An 18,874-nucleotide genomic window follows, 5' to 3' on the forward strand; every position below is an offset into this window, starting at 1 on the left:
CAGCTTTCAAGATTGCTTTAGAAGATATATAGATATATTTTTTTTTCAGATTTGAATATTAATGTCAAAAATACATACTATGATATACAGTTTGCACTACATCATCTTAGCATGACAGACGTCACAAGTAGTAACTGAAAAATTAATTTAAATATTAAATAAACTGATGGTTAAGTAAACTGAAAGTGAATGTGTAAACACTAAACTAAGGTTACTCTTCCTATTGCAACACTTCCAATAAAGTGGTTCTGTAACAGTACAAAAGTATTAGAATATTACTATTTTCTGTTTCATTTCCAGTTAGAATGAGAAAAAAATAATCCACAGTGCACTTCTGATGTTCTGCTGTGATGCTTTGAGTTGAATCGAGCTTGATTGCTTGTTCGACTTCTTTCGTGGTCCGTAGTATGAAGGTTTTTTTTCTTCATTTTCTTTTGAACGAGGGGGATGGTGTTTCACCACAGTCTCATACGCCCTCCCTCTGCTCCGAGCTCAGGAATCACAGGGTCAAAAAGCTGAGTTCACTTTCAGTTCAATCAATCTAATCTTCAGGGATTTAAAACACGTTTTATTTAACCATTAAAAAGGGCCTTTTATTGCATTTATAATTAAACTAATTGAGATTGAACACTTATCCATTATGTCAAGTAGAGGTTCCAATTAACATTTTGATCTGAGTAATCAGAGTAAAGTAGCCTAAACTCTGCTGAAATTATTCAAGTGTCTAACTGCTTCTGTAGACAATCACTGGTCTCTACTCTCCTGCCAGACGCTGGAGGGGATACACACAACAGCAGGAAAAACAAATACTTCTCATATCTGGTAAGGCCTTCTTAACCAGGAGAACAGGATCTGAAACATGCTCAATAACTGTAACTTTTGACCCAGACTCTCTGATCCAAGGTCGTGCACTTGACAGAGAACAAGGTTTCATTTCTGACGAGTCTCCCAGCCTCTTAGCCCCCCGCCCTTGTCAGTTCTGGGTGACAGAGGGGATGAAACTGAAGATTTTGGGTACCGGCCAGGTGAGTCTTGTTCACTGCTGTCCTCAAATTGCTTCTCAACTCGCCGTGGGCTGAGTCAGAGTTTATCGCTGGCATCGAGGTGTGACTGAAGCTTCGGTGGTGGAGGCTGGAGGGAGCCGGGCCTCAGCAGCGGGGAGAGAATGGCGGGTCAATGGGGGATTCTGTGAAGGACTGGAGCTCGTAGGCAGCACCGCTGTCCACCTCCATGGACTTCCTGGAAAACAGCAGACGGATGTCCCTATGGAGGTAGATCTTCCCAGACTTAGAACTCTGGAACCTGGTTGGGATTGGGAGAAAAGAAAGGGAAGTGAGACTTAGTAGAGGAGGGGCAAACATCACAGCTACTTTAAATGTTACAGTTTTAGCCAACAGCCAACCTCAGATGAACGAGGTAGCGCAAGGTGCGTCCATGGCCGAGGGCCTTCCTGCTGGTCTGATTGTTTGTGTCACGGCGGACGGGAACAGAGAAGGTCCTCTGGCGAAGGAAGGTCTGGTGTCCAGCTGGCATGGCTCGTAGGTCGTACATCACAACAAACATCTTCACCACCGTCTTGTTGGGGTTGAATAAGGTCTGAGAGGGAAAACCATGAGAGCATGTGAGGATAAAGGTCTCTAACTCTTTGTTACCTGAACTCATTGATCTACACAGACATAACAGAACATTACATGCTGTGAAAGATGAATAAATAAACATGACACATTACATACCATCATAAATATGTAATTACAGTGTAAACAGATAAATTAACTCAGAAGTATAATCATCATAAATAAATAAAAACATGCCCTTTAATCTGTATGTTACACGATGAAAGGCCACTAGGTGTCTCCCTTTCCCTTTTGTTACTTGGTGTAATTTGCTCTTTGTTCTCAGCCATGTGTGCACCATGATGCAGACTTCTCACAGAAACATATTTTCTACGTTTGTCCTCACCACTTGAATGGTTCCTGATGGAGGTACACGGTAGCCCCTTTTCCCCAGGGACTCCAGGTTTATCACACCCTGAGGAAACACAGTGAGAAGAAATATTCACATTATTTTACTCAAGTAAAGGAAGCAGCGCTACAGTTTCAAAATACTTTGTTACAAGTAAAAATCCTACTTGAGCAAAAGTAATAGTATCAAAATATACTTAAATTACATGATGTGCTAATTATGCAGAATGGCATTTCAGAATCACGTTCAAGATTTTATATAATTTGATTCTTATTAATGATTTATTAATGTGTACATCACTTTGACGGTTCAGCTGATGGGGCTCATTCGAACTACTTTATATACTGCTGGAATAAATAAAGTAGTTTGAATAATATATATCATCATTTAGTAGTCTATAACAATATATATTATAATAAGGCATAAGTAAAGTGCCATTTTGCCTCCCAACTACAGTCTAGTAAAAGCAGCTTAACATGGAAATACTCATGTAAAGTACATTGCATCCAACTGTACTCAAGCACAGCACATGGGTTAATGTACTCATGGGATTAGAGGGAAGGGCTACATGTCAGATCTTAACTCAGGCCCACTGAGGACAAAGCTTCTGTACATGGGACGCCTGCTCTACCAACTGAGGTGTCCCAGCTCCCACACACACAAGGTCAGTTTTCATTTAAGGCTCAGTCATTCACCCTGGAAACACAAAACTGAATTATTGATTGACTGACGGGGGGTAATCTCACCATATATGGTGAAGGAGCGTTGTCATCGGAGACACTGTAGAATGACACCTCCACAGGTAAGGTCAGGTGACTGGGGCAGAACGACCCGCTGGCTCCAACCTCTGCTGTGAAACCGTCCACTAACCCTAAAGGCTCCAGGCGGTAGTTCAGCACACACTCCTGAAAAAAATTTCCTTCCATTATTTTTCTCACACATAAAGACACTGTTGAGTTCAGGTTCGATTTTTTTCATCCTGGACAGAAACTCAATGTTCTAACCACTGAGAAAAGTATTAGGGAAACCTTTGAAAAAGGAAAACACGAAGTTAGCCATCAAACAGTACAGGCTGCTAGATAATGGTTAGCCCAGATTTTCACTTTAAAGAAGTCTGGCAGCTGAATCAATTCCCTTTGTGAGCATTCTGTTTCATTTGAATTATTTAGGGATGAAAACTGGCATGAGTGTAAGTACACTCTTCTCGAAAAGTGCTGGATGAAAAAGAGATGATTCTGAGTGAATGTGTCTGTGTCTGTGTGTGTCTTATACCTCAAAGTTTCCCAGCAGACTGAGACTGGCAGGTGGAGCGCTGGCACTGAACAGCTGCTGTGACTCATCCGCGTACCCCTCTCTCTTCGGACACACCCTAAAGGGTTAAAACACACACGGGCACACTTGAGCAACTTGTTTTAAATGAGTGGGGTGTGAAAGAGCATCATAAGAATTTGACATGACAAGCGTTCCTGGTATGTCTGAATAGACCTGTTAGGGTGAGATAAAAGACTGAAACTTATTGTGTGTAAACAAAAAGGTATCAGCCAACTTTTGTCCACTTGTAACACATATAGAGTAAATTGGTCACGTACATTATTTTAATCAGGCGTCATAAAGAAGAGAAAGTCCTACATTGAAGCGTGACGGTGGCTTTTACCAGCCGCAGCCAAACTGGCCAGAACTCATCCGCTGGCTGAACTGAACTTTCCACCCTGAAGGTCAAACTCTTGAAACATCTGCTTTATCAAAAGCAGCTTCCACCCACATCTGCTGTGTGTGGGCAGTGGCACGAAGCTCTGTGTGTATTCAGTTCTGTCTGCCATTTTGAGCAGAATGTGTGTGATTCTAGATGCAGTCACAGTACAGCAGAGCTTCAGCAGGTGGCAGCGTGAGAGGAACAGTCAGCAGAACAGGGCTGACCTAACCTTACCACTGAGAACAACGCTCTTATTGTCTCATCTCACAACACACGGACAATACTTCTAAAACCTATTGCTGATCTGAGGCTATGTCAGCGTGTTTGGGTTTAAATATGGCAGCTGTAGCAAGTCGCCTATATAGATTCCCCTACACAAGTCCTTTGTCTTTGAATAGCTTGATTAATACTGGTGTTAAAAAACTTTAAAACACAATAAAAAAAATATCAAAACCAGACTTTGTCTTGCTGGCAGTCACACATAGTAACAGCTGAAATGTTGCAAAGTGAGAAAACAACTAAGTTTGATGATAAAAAGTATGAGTAACTTGATCCAGATGGTACTATAATAAACAGATGATGTGGGAGGCAACTGTAAAACAAAAAATGCTTGTTCTTTTTACTGCTATTAAGACTGCAGTAGATCTGTAGAAGTATCCTGACCACCTTATCATTGTGGGCAAACTGAGTCAGAGTCTGGTAACTACAGTAACAAAGATCCCAGGTGAGAAAATGTGTACCTTTTCCCAGAGGCCCAAGGCAAACCCTTACAGCCAACCAGAGAGGTGTCCAGGTCAAAGTAGCCTGTTTGATTTTTCCTCTGAGGAACCTGCCGCAGACAAAGGACATGATTAACAAAGTGTGACTGTCATAGGTAAGAGCTCAGAGGACCAGATATATGTAGGAGAGGTGACAGGAGAGACATTTCACTTACATTTTAAATCCTCGATTAAAACTGTATTTCTTGATAGGCATGAAAGTCATGATTTTAATGTATGACTATAGTTTGTGTCTGTGTGTACACTTGAGAGTTTATATGTGTGAGTGAGGCTGCTCAGAATACAGGAAACACGGTGAAACAACTTACTGTGGCTGATGAGGCACACATGAGGCACATATGAGTCACGTGCCTTTCCTGCCTGTGTGTCTGTTATGCGTATTTGTGTGTCCTTAGCCTTAGCTAACAAACTCAGTAGCCTGACAGCAATAAAAAAAACTAAAAACCTGCCAAATATTTCAAAGTCTCTTTATGACAAACATTCACAGGCTGCTGAAAGTGCTGTGTGAGTAACGCTTCAGATGGCTTGGAATAAAGGGTAATGAGTGTGTTGGTGATGAACGCAACTGCATTGACACCAACAATGACTGAGTCAGTAGTGTGACTGTGAGCTGCCTGTGTGTGTAAAGTGTTAACCAATGCACAAAGTAGAATTGGATGATGAGTGTGAATTTGTCTGTGTTGATGAGTGTGTGTTTCTTACAGGGCTGGAGAGCAGAGGCAGGCCAGTGCGGGGATGGAAGGCCTTGGTCGCTGTGGCGTCTAATGAGTGGCGATTCTGTTTCTTCCAGGTGTTGCAGGGACGTAGAGGGGAGGGGCTGTGAGCTCGCTAGAGCACGGACATGGAAAGAGATTAGGGAAGCTTGATGGTTATCTGTAAATATCATGACAGTTAATGCTAGATAAACTCTGTCAAAATGCATTCAAAAGTGGCGTAGTTTCCTCAGATTTATTAATGGTGGAGATCATTAGATGATAAGTAAGCCTAAATATATGGAGTGAGGGGTGTTGTGTTTGAAATAATAACTGCGCACTATAATGGCTACAAAATAGCCTCCATTGACACCTTCCACATTGTGATTGGTTCGACAATCAGTTTTACCATGGTTTTCTGTCTACCACTGGGTAGGATTTATGCAGGAAAAATGAAAGCTTGATTCATGGCACAAAGGAAGTGGTCTGCCATTCCCCAACCACAACAGGAGGCAGATTTTGTTCCCCCAGTAGTTATGGGTAGATATCCCATTGAACCATCTAATTCCTGGAGTAGAGTGGCAGAAAGGTTATATGGTAATTTAGATTTCTTCACATTATTTTTGTGGAATTAATGATGCTCTCACACTTAATGAAATACTAGATATATGTATATTACAGTTTTTACAATATAACTCAAAAGAATAGTTAATGACTTTCTTGTCAAGAATCAGACGACTGATAACACTCCCACTGTATATATTATAATAATCAGACTATTCAGCAGCAGCAAGTAGATTTAGAGCCAGACTGACATATCGGTTAACTCAAATTCAAAGGGATCATTGCAAAATAATTTGTGTATATTGGCTGCTTTATTGATATTGCATTTTTCTTTACTCCAATATCAGGATTGGCATGGACCCCAAAATTTAAAGAAGTCATCCTGCACATGACACATCTAGAAAATCCCAACTCATTTCAACACAGAGTTTTTGTAGAGAATAAACAAAGAATAGATTACATGTTAATGAGTGGTCGGAGGATTTTGTTCCTATCAATAGAGCAAGTTTAGCTTTGTGCTCAGCTAAAACCAGCTGCTGGCCATGGTTTGATATTTACCACAGAGACATGAGAGTTGTACTGTGTTTCTCATTCAACTCTAAGCAAGAAAGCAAATAAGCTTATTTCTAAAAATGATGAATCGTTCCCTTACCAGGACAGTGGTAGGGGGAGTCATGTCTGGACTACAGGAGGATCCAGACTCCGAGGGCGCCTGGTTCTCATCCTGCGGGAACGTGGCCTGGGCTGTCGCACAGACCTGCATCTGGGACTGGTACTGAGGCTGAGGCTTGCTGTGGTTGTGGCTTATGTTACAGTTCATGGCTGGGCTGGCATCACTGCAAGTCCAACTAAAGATGTGGGCATTCCTTGGGCTGTTCTCAAGGACATGGGAGGCAGAGGGGGTTTCATGGCTGCTGGGTGTCCTGACTCTGAGCTTTTCCTGTGGGGGAGTTCGTAAACACTGACCAGTTTGGGTGTAGGACTGGCCTCTGAATGAGGGTTCTTCAAGTGTAAAGTGAGCACCATTTTGGGCCAGGGGAGAATGGCGTTCGGTCCCCGTCTCGACACGGGGCTTGTCTGTGCAAATGGGCGCGGAGATGTGCGTGTTGCCTCTGTGAGGTTCGTGGTTGGGTATGTGGCCATTGGCGTAACCGTTGGTGGCAGTGTGTGAGGAGGCCTGTGGGACGTGTGCGGTGTGTAAGTATGTGCGGACTGTGTGTGTGACTGTTGTCGTATGTGTGTGGTGCAGGGGGCTGCCGCTCCTGCTGTGCCTCGGCGACAGTGAGGGGACAGAAAGTCTCTCTTGGATCAGTCTAGTAATGTCTTGTACTGCCTGGGCAATCAGGGAGCTGTCTCTCCCCTTGTCCTTCTCTTTTTCCTTCTCCTTCTCTCTCTGCCTCTCTCCGTTCCTCTCCTCCTCTCTGTCTCTGGTCTCAGTCATTTTCAGCTTCCTGCAGGCTGCAGGTTTAGGGGAGGAGCTTTCCCGTTTGCTGAAAGAGGTGTCAGTCACGGGCGTGTTGAAGGGGCTGGGCCACACACGTCCTACAGACTCGTAGGGTGGTACCTCAGGCTCTTTGGTCTTACTGGCAGTTATGTCTTCATGGTTACTGCCCCACATGGCTTTGGGAGGGTTGTCAGAAGCAAAAAGGCCGGGAGGGAGTGGCGGTGCTGTGGGGTCGCAGAAGTTCAGCCTCTGTGCGATGCGGGCAATAACTTCCTGTCTCTCCTGCAGCAGCGAGCCAATCAGGGGGTTCGTCTCGGTGGCAGCAGGCCTTGGGGAGGGGCAACGGGGTGGCTCTGCCAGGGAGAAATTCTTAAATGCTCTCAGTGGCTCAGGGATGGGCCCCTTTGACCTGTCACTGCTGTTGCCAGAACAAAAGTCCTCTACTTGTGTGGGTTCAGACGAACCATTGAGAGCAGAGTACAGCCACTTCCCTGCTTTGCTAGTGGGAAGCGGAGAGGGGGAGTGGGAGCGGGGTGGTGTAGGGGAGTGAGAGGACCTGTGGAACAGCGGGGAGCCCTGACGTTGGGGGATGCTGACCTGCGGAGGCTCTCCATTTTGATACGTGTGGTCCTCCCCAGGCTCCTGGCTCTTCTTGCTGAAGGGAGGTGGCACAGCAGTATGAGGAAGACTATTAATGGGGATGTTGTTGATGGGTAGGTTAGGAATAGGTAATCCATTGAGGAGAAGGCCAGACATGGAGTTGGAGCTCTTGCTGTACATGTTAGAGTTTTGAACAAGGTTTTCTTTGCTGGGGTCTTGGCTCTTTTTGAGGGTGGGCAGGCCACCATGGCTGTTCAGGTTCGGGTTGAGGCTCGGGGTCTTGCTGTAAAGTGGAGGCAGGCCGGTGTGGATGCTGCAGGCCAGGGTGGGGTAGGTGGGCTGGCGGGGGAGTGACTGGACACGAACCTGCAGTGCAACACTCTGGGATACATTGGGGACGGGGAAAATGTGCTCCGAAGGTGGCTGGGAGAACTGCCACACCAACTCCTCATCAGCAGCACTGATCCTGTTTGACAGGGAGAGATTCAGTGAGCAGGCCATTTTTAACTCTTCCACCTTAAAATATCCAGGAATTGTCAGAGACTGAGTTTTTACTTCCTCTAATTCAACTCTCAAAAACAGCACAGTACACAAGATTTACACCTACATAGAAGCTTGAAAACAAAATAGCTTAAGATCAAGTTGCCTGCAGCTTTATTAATCTGGTCCAACAGCCTTAGTAAAAAGCCTTCAGCCCACCAGTGTCAAAGTCTTCAGTGAGTGTTATGTCTAACCTGTACAGGATGTTTCTGGGGACGATGCCATGTGAGGCGCTGAGCCAGGCGCTGAGCTGGGAGAAGAAGACGTAGGAGCGAACAGCCAAGAGCAGGGTCTTCTCCTCAATGAAGCGATCGCCGCTTCTATTAAAAACACAGTCACAAAGAGGTGGAAATGTGCCAGTGTGTCAGGTTAATGAGAAAACAGTTCAAGGATGTGTGTGTGTGTGTGTTTTTCAAACACTGTTCCCTGTTCTTGCACATGCGGGCAGCAAAGTAGGACAATTTATCAGGCCATTTAACCCTCTGAGTGCCAAGCCAATTATCTGAGTTTTATTATTATTATTTTATTCCATAATATATTCTTATATTTAGAATTATTTTTAGCCTTCACTGGTGCACGTCTCTGGATCTAGTGGGAGATGGAATTCGTGCATGTCTGTTATGTAATTTGACACACTTTCAAAGCCATTCATTATAAAAACACCAAAGGCTTCACAGAATTTTTTATTAGAAAAACAAAAAACTGGTGTTTCACCATTTTCATTACTTTTGAAAACTGTATTTACTTTTAACTCATGGAAAACAAAGCAGAGTATATTAATAGGGTTGGGAACTGAACTGGATTACTTATAAGTGTACTGACCGAACTACGTTGGTACTACAGAGTACCAATTCACAATAAATCAAATGGTGCCTCATTGCACATCTTTAGAGCATGGAAAGAAAAACAAAGAGTGAGACATCACCCGTGCAAGTCACAGTGACAATGGGCAACACTCACTGCAATATTTGTAATGGAGAAAAAAAATTTGACCAAGGCAACACCAGACTGTTTCCACTGTCATGACTGAAGTTATCTCAGTATTTTACAGAAGATAGCCAAAAAGTGAATTGCTGCATCCAAAATTTCTTACAAACTTGCTGTTTACGCTAAAACGGAATGAGATTTGGCATCCAATATTTTACAACAACTTTTAATATTTTGTATGATTACAGAGAGAGTAAAAATAAAAAATAAAAAAACTATTTGGTACCAGTACAAGTTCCATACAGGTTAAAATGTCAAGGTTCCCAAACCCATCCGTTAAAGGATTAGTTGTGGATAACTGTGGACAGCAATGGAGGGTGGGAATAGGCAGCATCCCTGGAAATACAGGGGAGGACTTCATCTCCTTTGTGCAAATATAGCTATACAACATCTCATATGTAAACTTAAAATGCATACACTCTTTAATCATGTTTAAAGAGTAAGATAATGTGTGTGTGTGTGCTTATGTGTGCCTTACTGTCTTGGAACTGGCTGCAGGGTCCATCTCTCCAGCAGTAGAGCATCTTGTTTGATGACCGGGTCGCTGATGGGGTCACTAGGGGGACACTCATCGCCATAGCAACAGTCTGGCAGTAGCATGACCTCAATCATGATGGGGATGCTGTTCCTCCAAAGCAGGATCACCTCAGAACGGGTTCGCCTCGCCTGCCGACACTGGACACACACACGCCGCAGACAAAGGTGGAGGGTTAGCGCTCATTAGTGAATGTCAACAGCGGGACCTCGAAGCGTAGGGGCAAAGCAGATGGGACCCTGAAAGAGCCTCAGTTAGAGCTGAATTTCTCAGTGATTTTATTTGGGTCACATCACAGGTTTACAACATAAAAAAAAACTTTCGCCATGAAAGTTTACTTTATCAATGCTATTTTGTTCAGCGGTTACACTGAGTATAGAGGGAGTTGATTTCCAACTGTGCTGGTAAAACTTCATAAATATACAATGATTATCATCAGTACCTTTAGAAAAAAATAAATATGCACTACATTTTGTAAGTGGCTCATGACTTGATTGAACAAACTCTTACAAAAGAAGAATAAACTTTCTTATGCCTACACTTCAGGAAAAGACATGACAGGCTGTGTACAGAGATGTGTATGTGCACGTGTGCTACCTGGGGCAGTTTGTCGCTGCATTCATGCTTGTGAAGTGGCGGCATGGCCGACTGGGCGGGCGGACAGTGCAGCCCCTCGGTTCTGCCTTTCACAGAATATTCCGGTGTCCTTCCCTCTGTGATGAGCAAGGTCAGGAACACCAGGAACTCCTCTGCGTCGTATTCGAAAAACTCCTCCGTTGCATCTGGGCAGGGCAGAGGAACAGAGGGTCAGCATCTATTTTGAAGTCGCTTCACAGCTGAGCAATAAAAAAAAAAAAAAAAGGAACAAACAGGAGGAAAGTAGCCGGCAAACCACCAATCTGCTTATCCTGTGACAGACGCTGGGGGCAATGAAAACAATCAGAAAGCCACCTGTATTGACATGATAAGGATACAGTCTTTGTTTAGGGTTTTACTTAAGTGGTAATTTAACTTTGGCTGGAAAGACTTGTTTAGAGAAGGGGTGTGGGGGGAAGGCAGTGGATGACACAACTTTTCCAGTTTGGCCACTTCAAAGGAATATATTTAGAGCTTCCATGTCAGCTGAGCTGTGGGGTGAAGCCACACACACAGTCCGCTCTCTCTTTACACACACGCACAGACACACACACACATGCAGACACAAGTAAAGGTAGTACTTATTGACAAAGCACTTGCAAACAAATAGTATGAAGGAACATAAGTAATAGCTGTACGGAAAACCCAGTGCTCCATCAACTGTTGCAGGGTGGGGTTGGACAGGGCTGGCGGGGTGACCAGGACCTGGCAGGACGAACTGCTGAATCAACATTTCACCATTCAGAAATAGGCCATTTCCCTCTGATTCAACTAAGCGACTGAACAAATGAACTATTAGCAGAAAGACTACCGACAAGGAACCCATTCAAATCATTCTCAAGCTGAGCCACTCTGCTGTGCGCCATTATTCGCAATCACCAAATTTATGGCAGATCTTAAAAAGGGGCACGATGGGGGCTGTAGCTGTGACTCATCTGTTTGTCTCCTGCCGACAAAAATGAACAAACTCATGTTCTGTTTGTGCTGTAACTGAAGCTTAGATCTAAAGTCTGGTTATTTTTAGCAGGAAGTTGAAGAGCCTGTCTTAGCTCTATCTCCTGCACTCCCCTTCCTCTGGAGAAAACTCCCAGAATCCCTCAGGAGGTCAGCTGATAGACAACAGCTCTGAGAATCACAGCTTTCTTCCTTTCTTTACAGCACACAAGCAAAAAACACTGATGTGCATTAAACTGCCTGCCCTCCTCCTGCCTGCATTTATAAAGAACACAAGCGAATATTAGGTTATATTTACGTGGATATTTTGTATGTTTTAATCATTTTGAGGAGGTCAGGCCCTTGTGAGGCTCGATATATAAATATACATACACATACATACCGCCTGTCCTCCTCCCACCGGAGTCAGGCTGGCTAGAACAGAGTCCGTCTCAGCTGGCTCTGCAGAAGTGTGAGCTACGAGCTGCTGCTGTATATGTGTGTGTGTGTCTGAGTACGTATTGCAGTGAGCCAGCCAGTCACGCACATTCCTCTCAGGGAACTCCTCCTACATGCCTTTAAGCTGCTGCTGCACGTGGAGAGAGGCGCAGTCCAACACAAAACATGAGGAGGGAGGGGGAGGGATGGAGGGGAGTGAGGGAAGGGGAGGGAGGGGGTCTGTTAGCCAGCTGTAGGCTGAATAAGCGCAGGGTGAAAGAGATGGAGAGGGAGGCTATATTCAGGGACAATCTCCTTTTCTTTATGGACTGCAATCGGAAAGGCTTGAACAAAGGGTGCAAGGGACATACCAGAGGGAGAAATATATGACGAAAGTCAAGATTCAAGGTCACAGCGTCCATCACCTTTTACGATGGTGGGCTTAAACATGCTGGATGTACAGTCGTTGGTTGTCGTTAAGGTGTATTCCCAGTTAACAGTGAGGAAGGTTCTAGTTCCTGGTGCTATTGGGGGATTTGGGCTAAAGGTGACGCTCCCTGAGGGGGGCGCAAAAAAAAAGAGAGAGGAAGCATGGATGGATGAAGGAAGGGAGGTGAAAGAGTGATTAAGGAAGCAGTGGAAAACAGCCTCTGGGAAGTGGCAAGCCTCAAACAGCCCCCCTTTCAAACACACAAAAAACGTATAGATACAGAGCCCCAATCGTGTGCGCACAATGGGTGTCAGATGCCTGCTTTCTAGGAAAGGCAAACCCAGGAACACATACCCACACCCCTAAAACACATGTAAAACACACCTGAACACCAACAGACACAGTGACACATAAACAGACCATCACCAAACACATGAACCCAGTGAAAACATTCAAACATATATACACACACACACACACACACACACACACACACACACACACACACACACACAGCAACACATGCACACACGTGCGGTGCGGGACAAAGGACTAGTGATGGTGGCTTTGGTTAAGGGGCCCAGCCTGCGTACACATAGATGAGAGCTATCATTCTTTAGGGCGTCGTGCCTGAATAGAACATTCCTATGAAGCCTACACACACACACACACACACACACACACACACACACACACACACACAAAGCCACACAAAGCCTAAATAGAAGCTGAGAGGTGATCAGGATGCAGGACAACACAAAGTAAGCATAGACATGAAAAGAAAACCCTGCATTCAACAAAAGCACCCTTATAGAACTGAGAAGAAAAATAAAAAAAATAACATCCATAAACACAAACAGAGGAGGTGTTGTTTCAGCCTGCTGCAGGATGCTGAATTCCTCCCTCTGTGGATGTTTTTGTTAATCCTGTCTTTGGTGCAAATGGTTAATATCATTTGGGAATTTATGTAACAATGCTTGTTGTTTACCAATCATTAAACCTTACAAGCGGGGCTCCATGTTCAATTCTACCGTTTGCTCCCCCCCTCCTCGTCCTCGTCCTCGTCCTCCCCACTGGACCGTGACCAATTCATTCCTGCCTTTCCATCTCTTGAAGACGTAAACTCCGTCTCCCATCAATTCATATTTGCACATATTGAATTTCTTTCCGTTCTTTTTGCTATTTTTACGTGCGTTTTCTCAGTCTTAACTGTGTGTATGTGAGGTTATTCCATCTCTTTCCTTTTCAAATCTGTGTATAAACTCTGCTAGCCCCTCGCCTTCACTTAGAAAAGTACCATAGCAACTACAAGCAGTGCTTGAGAAATGCAAACAGAAAAAAACGTTTCAATCAGAAAAACATAATCAGGTTTAGGCCCACTGTTTAAATAAGAGGCTTTGCTGATACGTCCCGCACTTTACCGACCCAAACCCAAACACATAACACACAATGGAACACTGATCTTTCTCTTTTCCATGTGCGTGTGACCTCTCCTCCAGCTCCCGATAATGTGTGATGTGAATTATGTAACAGGTCGGATTTAGATTCGAGCGTCTTATTATTAGACCTGTGACCGCCTGTCACCAAGTGCAGCTGGAGCCCCGCCCACAGATCGGCTGGTCCGGCCTTTAATACGCACACACACCTCTCAGCTGTCTCCATGTCCTCAGGCCAATGGATCAGCACAGAGTCATGTGGGACGGAAAAAGGCCTCCAGGACAAGAGTGGAGTGGTCTGCCTCGATAGCCAACACTGTGTTCAGAGTAAACACACCGCGGTGCACGCTGACATACACTTTGGTGATTCATCATTACCTAAGGCCTGTCAGAGAACAAGTTGGACATGTCAGTGCCTGGTCAAAATGGTTATGAAGCTTGTAATACCTTTTGTACGCAGGAGTGTAGGGGTGTCTAACGTGGAGCTGTTTTTGAACCAATATCAATAAACCAATAATTTCACATTTTTGTGTTTAAAAAAAGTTCACAACCTGTAGTTTATGCACGCCAGAGGACAAGAAAGGCTAAGATATAGTGAACAAAGATGGATGATTTAATATGCAATGGCTCTGATAAGACCTGATTTCTTATTTCCTCTTTGTCTTCTTCTTTGCGTTTATTGGTTTGCCTGTTAAGTCAATGAGAGCAAAGTGACTTCATATTATTGACTCTATATATCATGTATTATCATGTATTCATTTGTTTCCGTAGGTAAATGTTTTTTGTGCGTTCAGTGTAGGGAATGACAACTGAAATGTCACAGTGCAACCTTGTGTTGCATAATGACAATGTCATCGTCAATTTCGACTATTAAACCCATCAGCATTTAGTCTTTAAAATGAAAATGTGAAAAATGCTGTTAGAGCAAACATTTTTGCTTAAAAAGCTGCAGCAGTGATTAATCTGATTATGAAAATAGTATCCGACAAATATTCCTTTGATTGCTGCAGCTCTACCGTCGTTTGTCCGTTTCAACAGAGAGACAGATGGGGCAGACGGAAAGAGAGGGACGCAAAGTGAGAGACATTGAGATAAGCTGACCCATTAATACACGCACTGCGGCCACACAATTACTGCATGGTTTGTCCTCTTTCTATAGCAAAATCTGCTCTGCTCTCTATACACACACAGACACTCATTCAGACACATACACTCACAGCTAATTTGAATGCTGTGTAAGTACCCATATGGCAAAAACCACTCCCATTCTCCTCTGCTCATCCAGTGCGGTTCTCTATACGTGCCATTTGTTTATGTTTTGTTTAAATGGAGCATAGAGCACTGAGAGAGTCTTGCTAGTCTATCCTCATTAGTGATGCGTCTGTGCTGGTAGGGCTGAAACAAAAGCCAGTGGCAGACGAGTAAAAAAAAAAAAAAAAGAGAAGAGCAACTGATCAAAGTCTCAGTCAGAACACAGCACTGATGAGGTCACCTATAGTTTGGCTACCAGTGATCAAAGACAATACGAGATAATATACTGCAAGGCATCAGGCAGGGAGAGACGAGACATATTTCAGAAGCAGGGAGACAGAAGGTCTTCACAGATATTGGAAGAGACAGACGAGCAGTCTAAAGGGCAGATAGGAAACATGCACAGTTAGTTCAAAGGCAGGGAGGAAGTCGTATTAACGTTGTTTTCCAGTTAGCTGTCTGTCAAGTGGATTTCATGCACACGTTTGAAACCCTTGCGGAAGACACACACAAAAAAAAGTGAATTAGGTGGCATTTGCATCAGCTGAGCTCATGTCGAGAGCTTTCTTAATGTCAAAACACAACCACGACAAAAAGCTAAAAATGGCAAGTTGTTGTGGAATGAATGAAAACAGAAAAATCTAACTTGGCAGATTGTGGGGGACAAACATATTACGGAGTATAATTTTGAATGTCTACAGCCACTTCTGAACTGTTGTACTACAAAACTGAACAAATCGTGACTTGGCAGTTGGGGTTTCTTGATTTTTTTTCCCATTTTAAACCATCATGCATTGAAACTGTTGCAGATTTAGAAGAGCAAGTTGGGCAACAAAATATCCAGACAGACTGAGACGGGAACTGGAAAAACAAGGATGAATAAACAGAGTTCATTTATATTTAATCTGAGTGTAATATTCCAACTAACTTGACAAGACATAACAAAAATAAACAATTTAAACAAGGGCTAAAGTAGTACACTTTTGAATGCTTTTTCCAGTTCAAATGCTGAGACTGGCAGTCAAAGTAAAATAAATATGTGTCCACAGCTACAGTTGGGTTCCCTTGTGCAAGACATTAAATCCCCTAACTGCTCTGTCGTGGCTTAGGCAATTTTCTCAAGATGAATAAATAATAAATTGAAGAGAACAAAGGTCTGTAGAGCTGGACCGGAATCTTGAAAAACAACACAGCGGAGACATCAGCAGACCTTTAAGATTTCTGAGACTCAAAATGCTCTTTTTAAGATGCATTTGAATTTCTTTCTAGGACCTGCAGACTCTAGATAACCAGTGTGTCGGGGGGCTGTGTGTTAAAGGCATTTCCACCCAGCCTCAGTGCAGCAGTGGCAGCAGTGTGCTGAGCTCGCTGAGGTGTGTCGGCTTAACACATAATGATATCTGGCTCTTTCTGAATAGAACCAAACAGTTAAGGTACAATCTTACTGCCTGCAGGTTCCTCATTCTGATCAGAGACAGCACTGGATGTTCTTGATGGGAAATAACCAATTCATTTCCTGTACTGACATCTCTGTGGAAAGGAAATATAAATGCCAACAATGACCTTGAATCAGAAATGCAGATGGACCTGGTACTTGTGTGGTGTGTGGTGCAGAATTGCAATTTTAATTTGTACTTTAAAAGCAATTTCCTCTAACGATTCTGCCATTCTTGCATTATTGGGAATCTCAGCTGAATCAAACAGAGCACTTCTAATCTCTCCCCATGTTGCTCAACAAATGACAAGATTGTGTCCCATCGCTTGAACTGTGCAAAGGCAGAGGAAGCAGAAACAGAAACAAATCTAAATTTAACACCAGCTCTGTTGTGCTTGTACTGCAAAAGGGTCATATGCTGTTGTGTGGGACTCAGAAGGACTTAGATGTATGTTCATATTGTGTTACACCACAGCGGTAACAACAAAATGTGTAACCACAAAATACAACATGGAGTGTATCAGCATACTTGTCTAATTCACCAAGTCTCAGGAAGATTACAGAGGCAGTATTTTTCATTTTTTAAATGGGTGCCCAAAGAAAAGTGAGACCCAAATTCAGATTCTCATTTTATCAAGAATTGTGCAGCCCTACCACACACACATGCACACACACACACACAAACATACACACAGCTGCACTTCTATAATGAATATACAGAGGAAGAATGTGAGATTACACTGACAGTTCTTCCATGCTAAATCTCCTTGCTGCAGCCCCCGGTGAGATAAATATAGACACAACTTGGTAGCTCTCATTTTCTGTTTATCTCTCTCTGTCTGATTTCAAAGTGTAGGTCCCTACAATCAACCGTTTGATGACTTGTGTCTGCCAGCAGCAGGGACCATTTAAAAAGGGCTATGGTGAATGCCTGGAGTCATGCATTATGGAACGATAAATATAATTGCGAGACAGTGAGAAAAAAGTTCAGACAGGCACAAGTTACTTTTTTTAAATGCTGAAACATAAGTCTTACTGTGCTCTTTTGGTTTCTACAAGCTATAGCTAGTAGGCTAAGTAGCTAACCCTTTAATGTACAAGCAGGGGCCTTGACTCAAACCACAGCACAGACGACTCAGAGATAATTTGAAAAAGACAAAGGCACTCCTCTAAAATCCACCACAGGGCAGGGCTTTTGACGGCTGCCTGATGTCCACTGTGTGGCTATCCCAAGGCGATGACAGTACATTGCCAGTTTCAAAGCATTGAAATGCACTGGTGGCAAAGCAGGTGGCAGATCTGAAGTGTCAGCAACTCTGGTGACTGCATTTTGCCACCCTGGGAATTGTTTGCAATGCCGTCTTTTCTGTCCCATGGCCAGTTCTGCAGTCTGGTCGACTATATTTGGAGACCAGCTGGTCTGCGAATCCAACTAAACTATATCTCCTTTTCCTATATATCTGAAAGAAAACAATTGCTTGCTGATATTCTTCCTAAAACGGTGTGTTTCTTACCAATCTCCATTTGTATGAGTACTTCACAATAACAGTGTGATGCAAACATGCTGTGTCCTGATACGTGCCAGACGACAGAACTAACAGGCCTAAAGAGAGGTTACATCAGACGGAGCAGTCACACCCTCAGCATGAACTGTCTGCACTGTCTGTGTACATATGTAGTATCATGTCACACAATCATATCGAGCAGCAAAATCCATAATGTTCTTCATCCTTCATCTACAATTCAGGCCCTGTTAAGCTTTTAAAGGAGTATTCGCCCAAGTGTAAAACTGGGTTGATGATGCAATATTAAAGCAAATATTTTTTAATTGAATTTTTTGAACATGAAAGGTCAGCGGTATTTGCTCAAAGGGTTTACTGTCCGTTTGGAAACAGGTAACAGTATGGCGGATGGCTGGCAACAAACAAAACGCAACACAGGAACCACACAGTGGCCAATTCCAGTTCATAAACGTTCTCTATTGTAGCTAAACAGCACACATCTTTGTTTATAGTTTTATCACCAGTGCCTAGTTTAGACAGCTTGACTGGAGTTTGGTGAGACGCCCCCTCATTCAGTCCCATCTTGATCCAACAGCACTCTGTCTGTAGATGCACACTAACAAAATGAAGATAGACAATCTGTAGGTGATACAACAGCTCTAGAATCCACCAGATGACATGTTTTGCGCAATTTTCGCCTGTTAAGATGACAAGTTCTGAGTGCTGACATGAAGAGAAGTTTACCACTATTCTGTGAAACATACTCCAAACAATATTGTGAGACAAAGCTGGTTGAAAAGATTTAACACTGAAATTCTGTTTAGCATGATGTTAGTTAGCATTGCATGATAAACTTGAATCATAGCACCTTGAACTGAAATTAGACCATGTGGTGCCTACAGATTCCCACAGGTTTATAAGCTATGTGATTTTGCTCAAATCTGGTGCTTTGTACAAGCTGACATGGTGTTTACAACTTCTTAAGTGCACATTCTGATAGTTCTGAGGTAAGCTGAT

General features: G+C 43.4%; 1 protein-coding gene across 2 annotated transcripts in view; it reads right to left on the bottom strand.

The window, feature by feature from the left end:
- fam214a (family with sequence similarity 214 member A) overlaps nt 1-18,874 on the bottom strand; it is a 32,151-nt gene continuing 13,277 nt past the window's right edge. The window contains exons 1-12 of one of the 2 annotated variants that reach the window (XM_037095018.1): nt 13,879-14,022; nt 10,394-10,578; nt 9,740-9,936; nt 8,469-8,594; nt 6,343-8,200; nt 5,137-5,262; nt 4,396-4,484; nt 3,235-3,331; nt 2,709-2,867; nt 1,960-2,028; nt 1,403-1,596; nt 1-1,302 (exon numbers count right to left, since the gene is read on the bottom strand). In XM_037095018.1, the coding sequence (XP_036950913.1) occupies nt 1,149-1,302; nt 1,403-1,596; nt 1,960-2,028; nt 2,709-2,867; nt 3,235-3,331; nt 4,396-4,484; nt 5,137-5,262; nt 6,343-8,200; nt 8,469-8,594; nt 9,740-9,936; nt 10,394-10,438 (3,114 nt within the window). In that variant the 5' untranslated portion in view covers nt 10,439-10,578; nt 13,879-14,022 and the 3' untranslated portion in view covers nt 1-1,148. Of the gene's footprint in view, nt 1,303-1,402; nt 1,597-1,959; nt 2,029-2,708; nt 2,868-3,234; nt 3,332-4,395; nt 4,485-5,136; nt 5,263-6,342; nt 8,201-8,468; nt 8,595-9,739; nt 9,937-10,393; nt 10,579-13,878; nt 14,023-18,874 lie in introns of those variants that run through there. The other variant, XM_037095017.1, reaches the window with a different exon arrangement.

This window comes from Acanthopagrus latus, chromosome 4, assembly GCF_904848185.1.
Source record: "Acanthopagrus latus isolate v.2019 chromosome 4, fAcaLat1.1, whole genome shotgun sequence".
NCBI lineage: Eukaryota > Metazoa > Chordata > Actinopteri > Spariformes > Sparidae > Acanthopagrus > Acanthopagrus latus.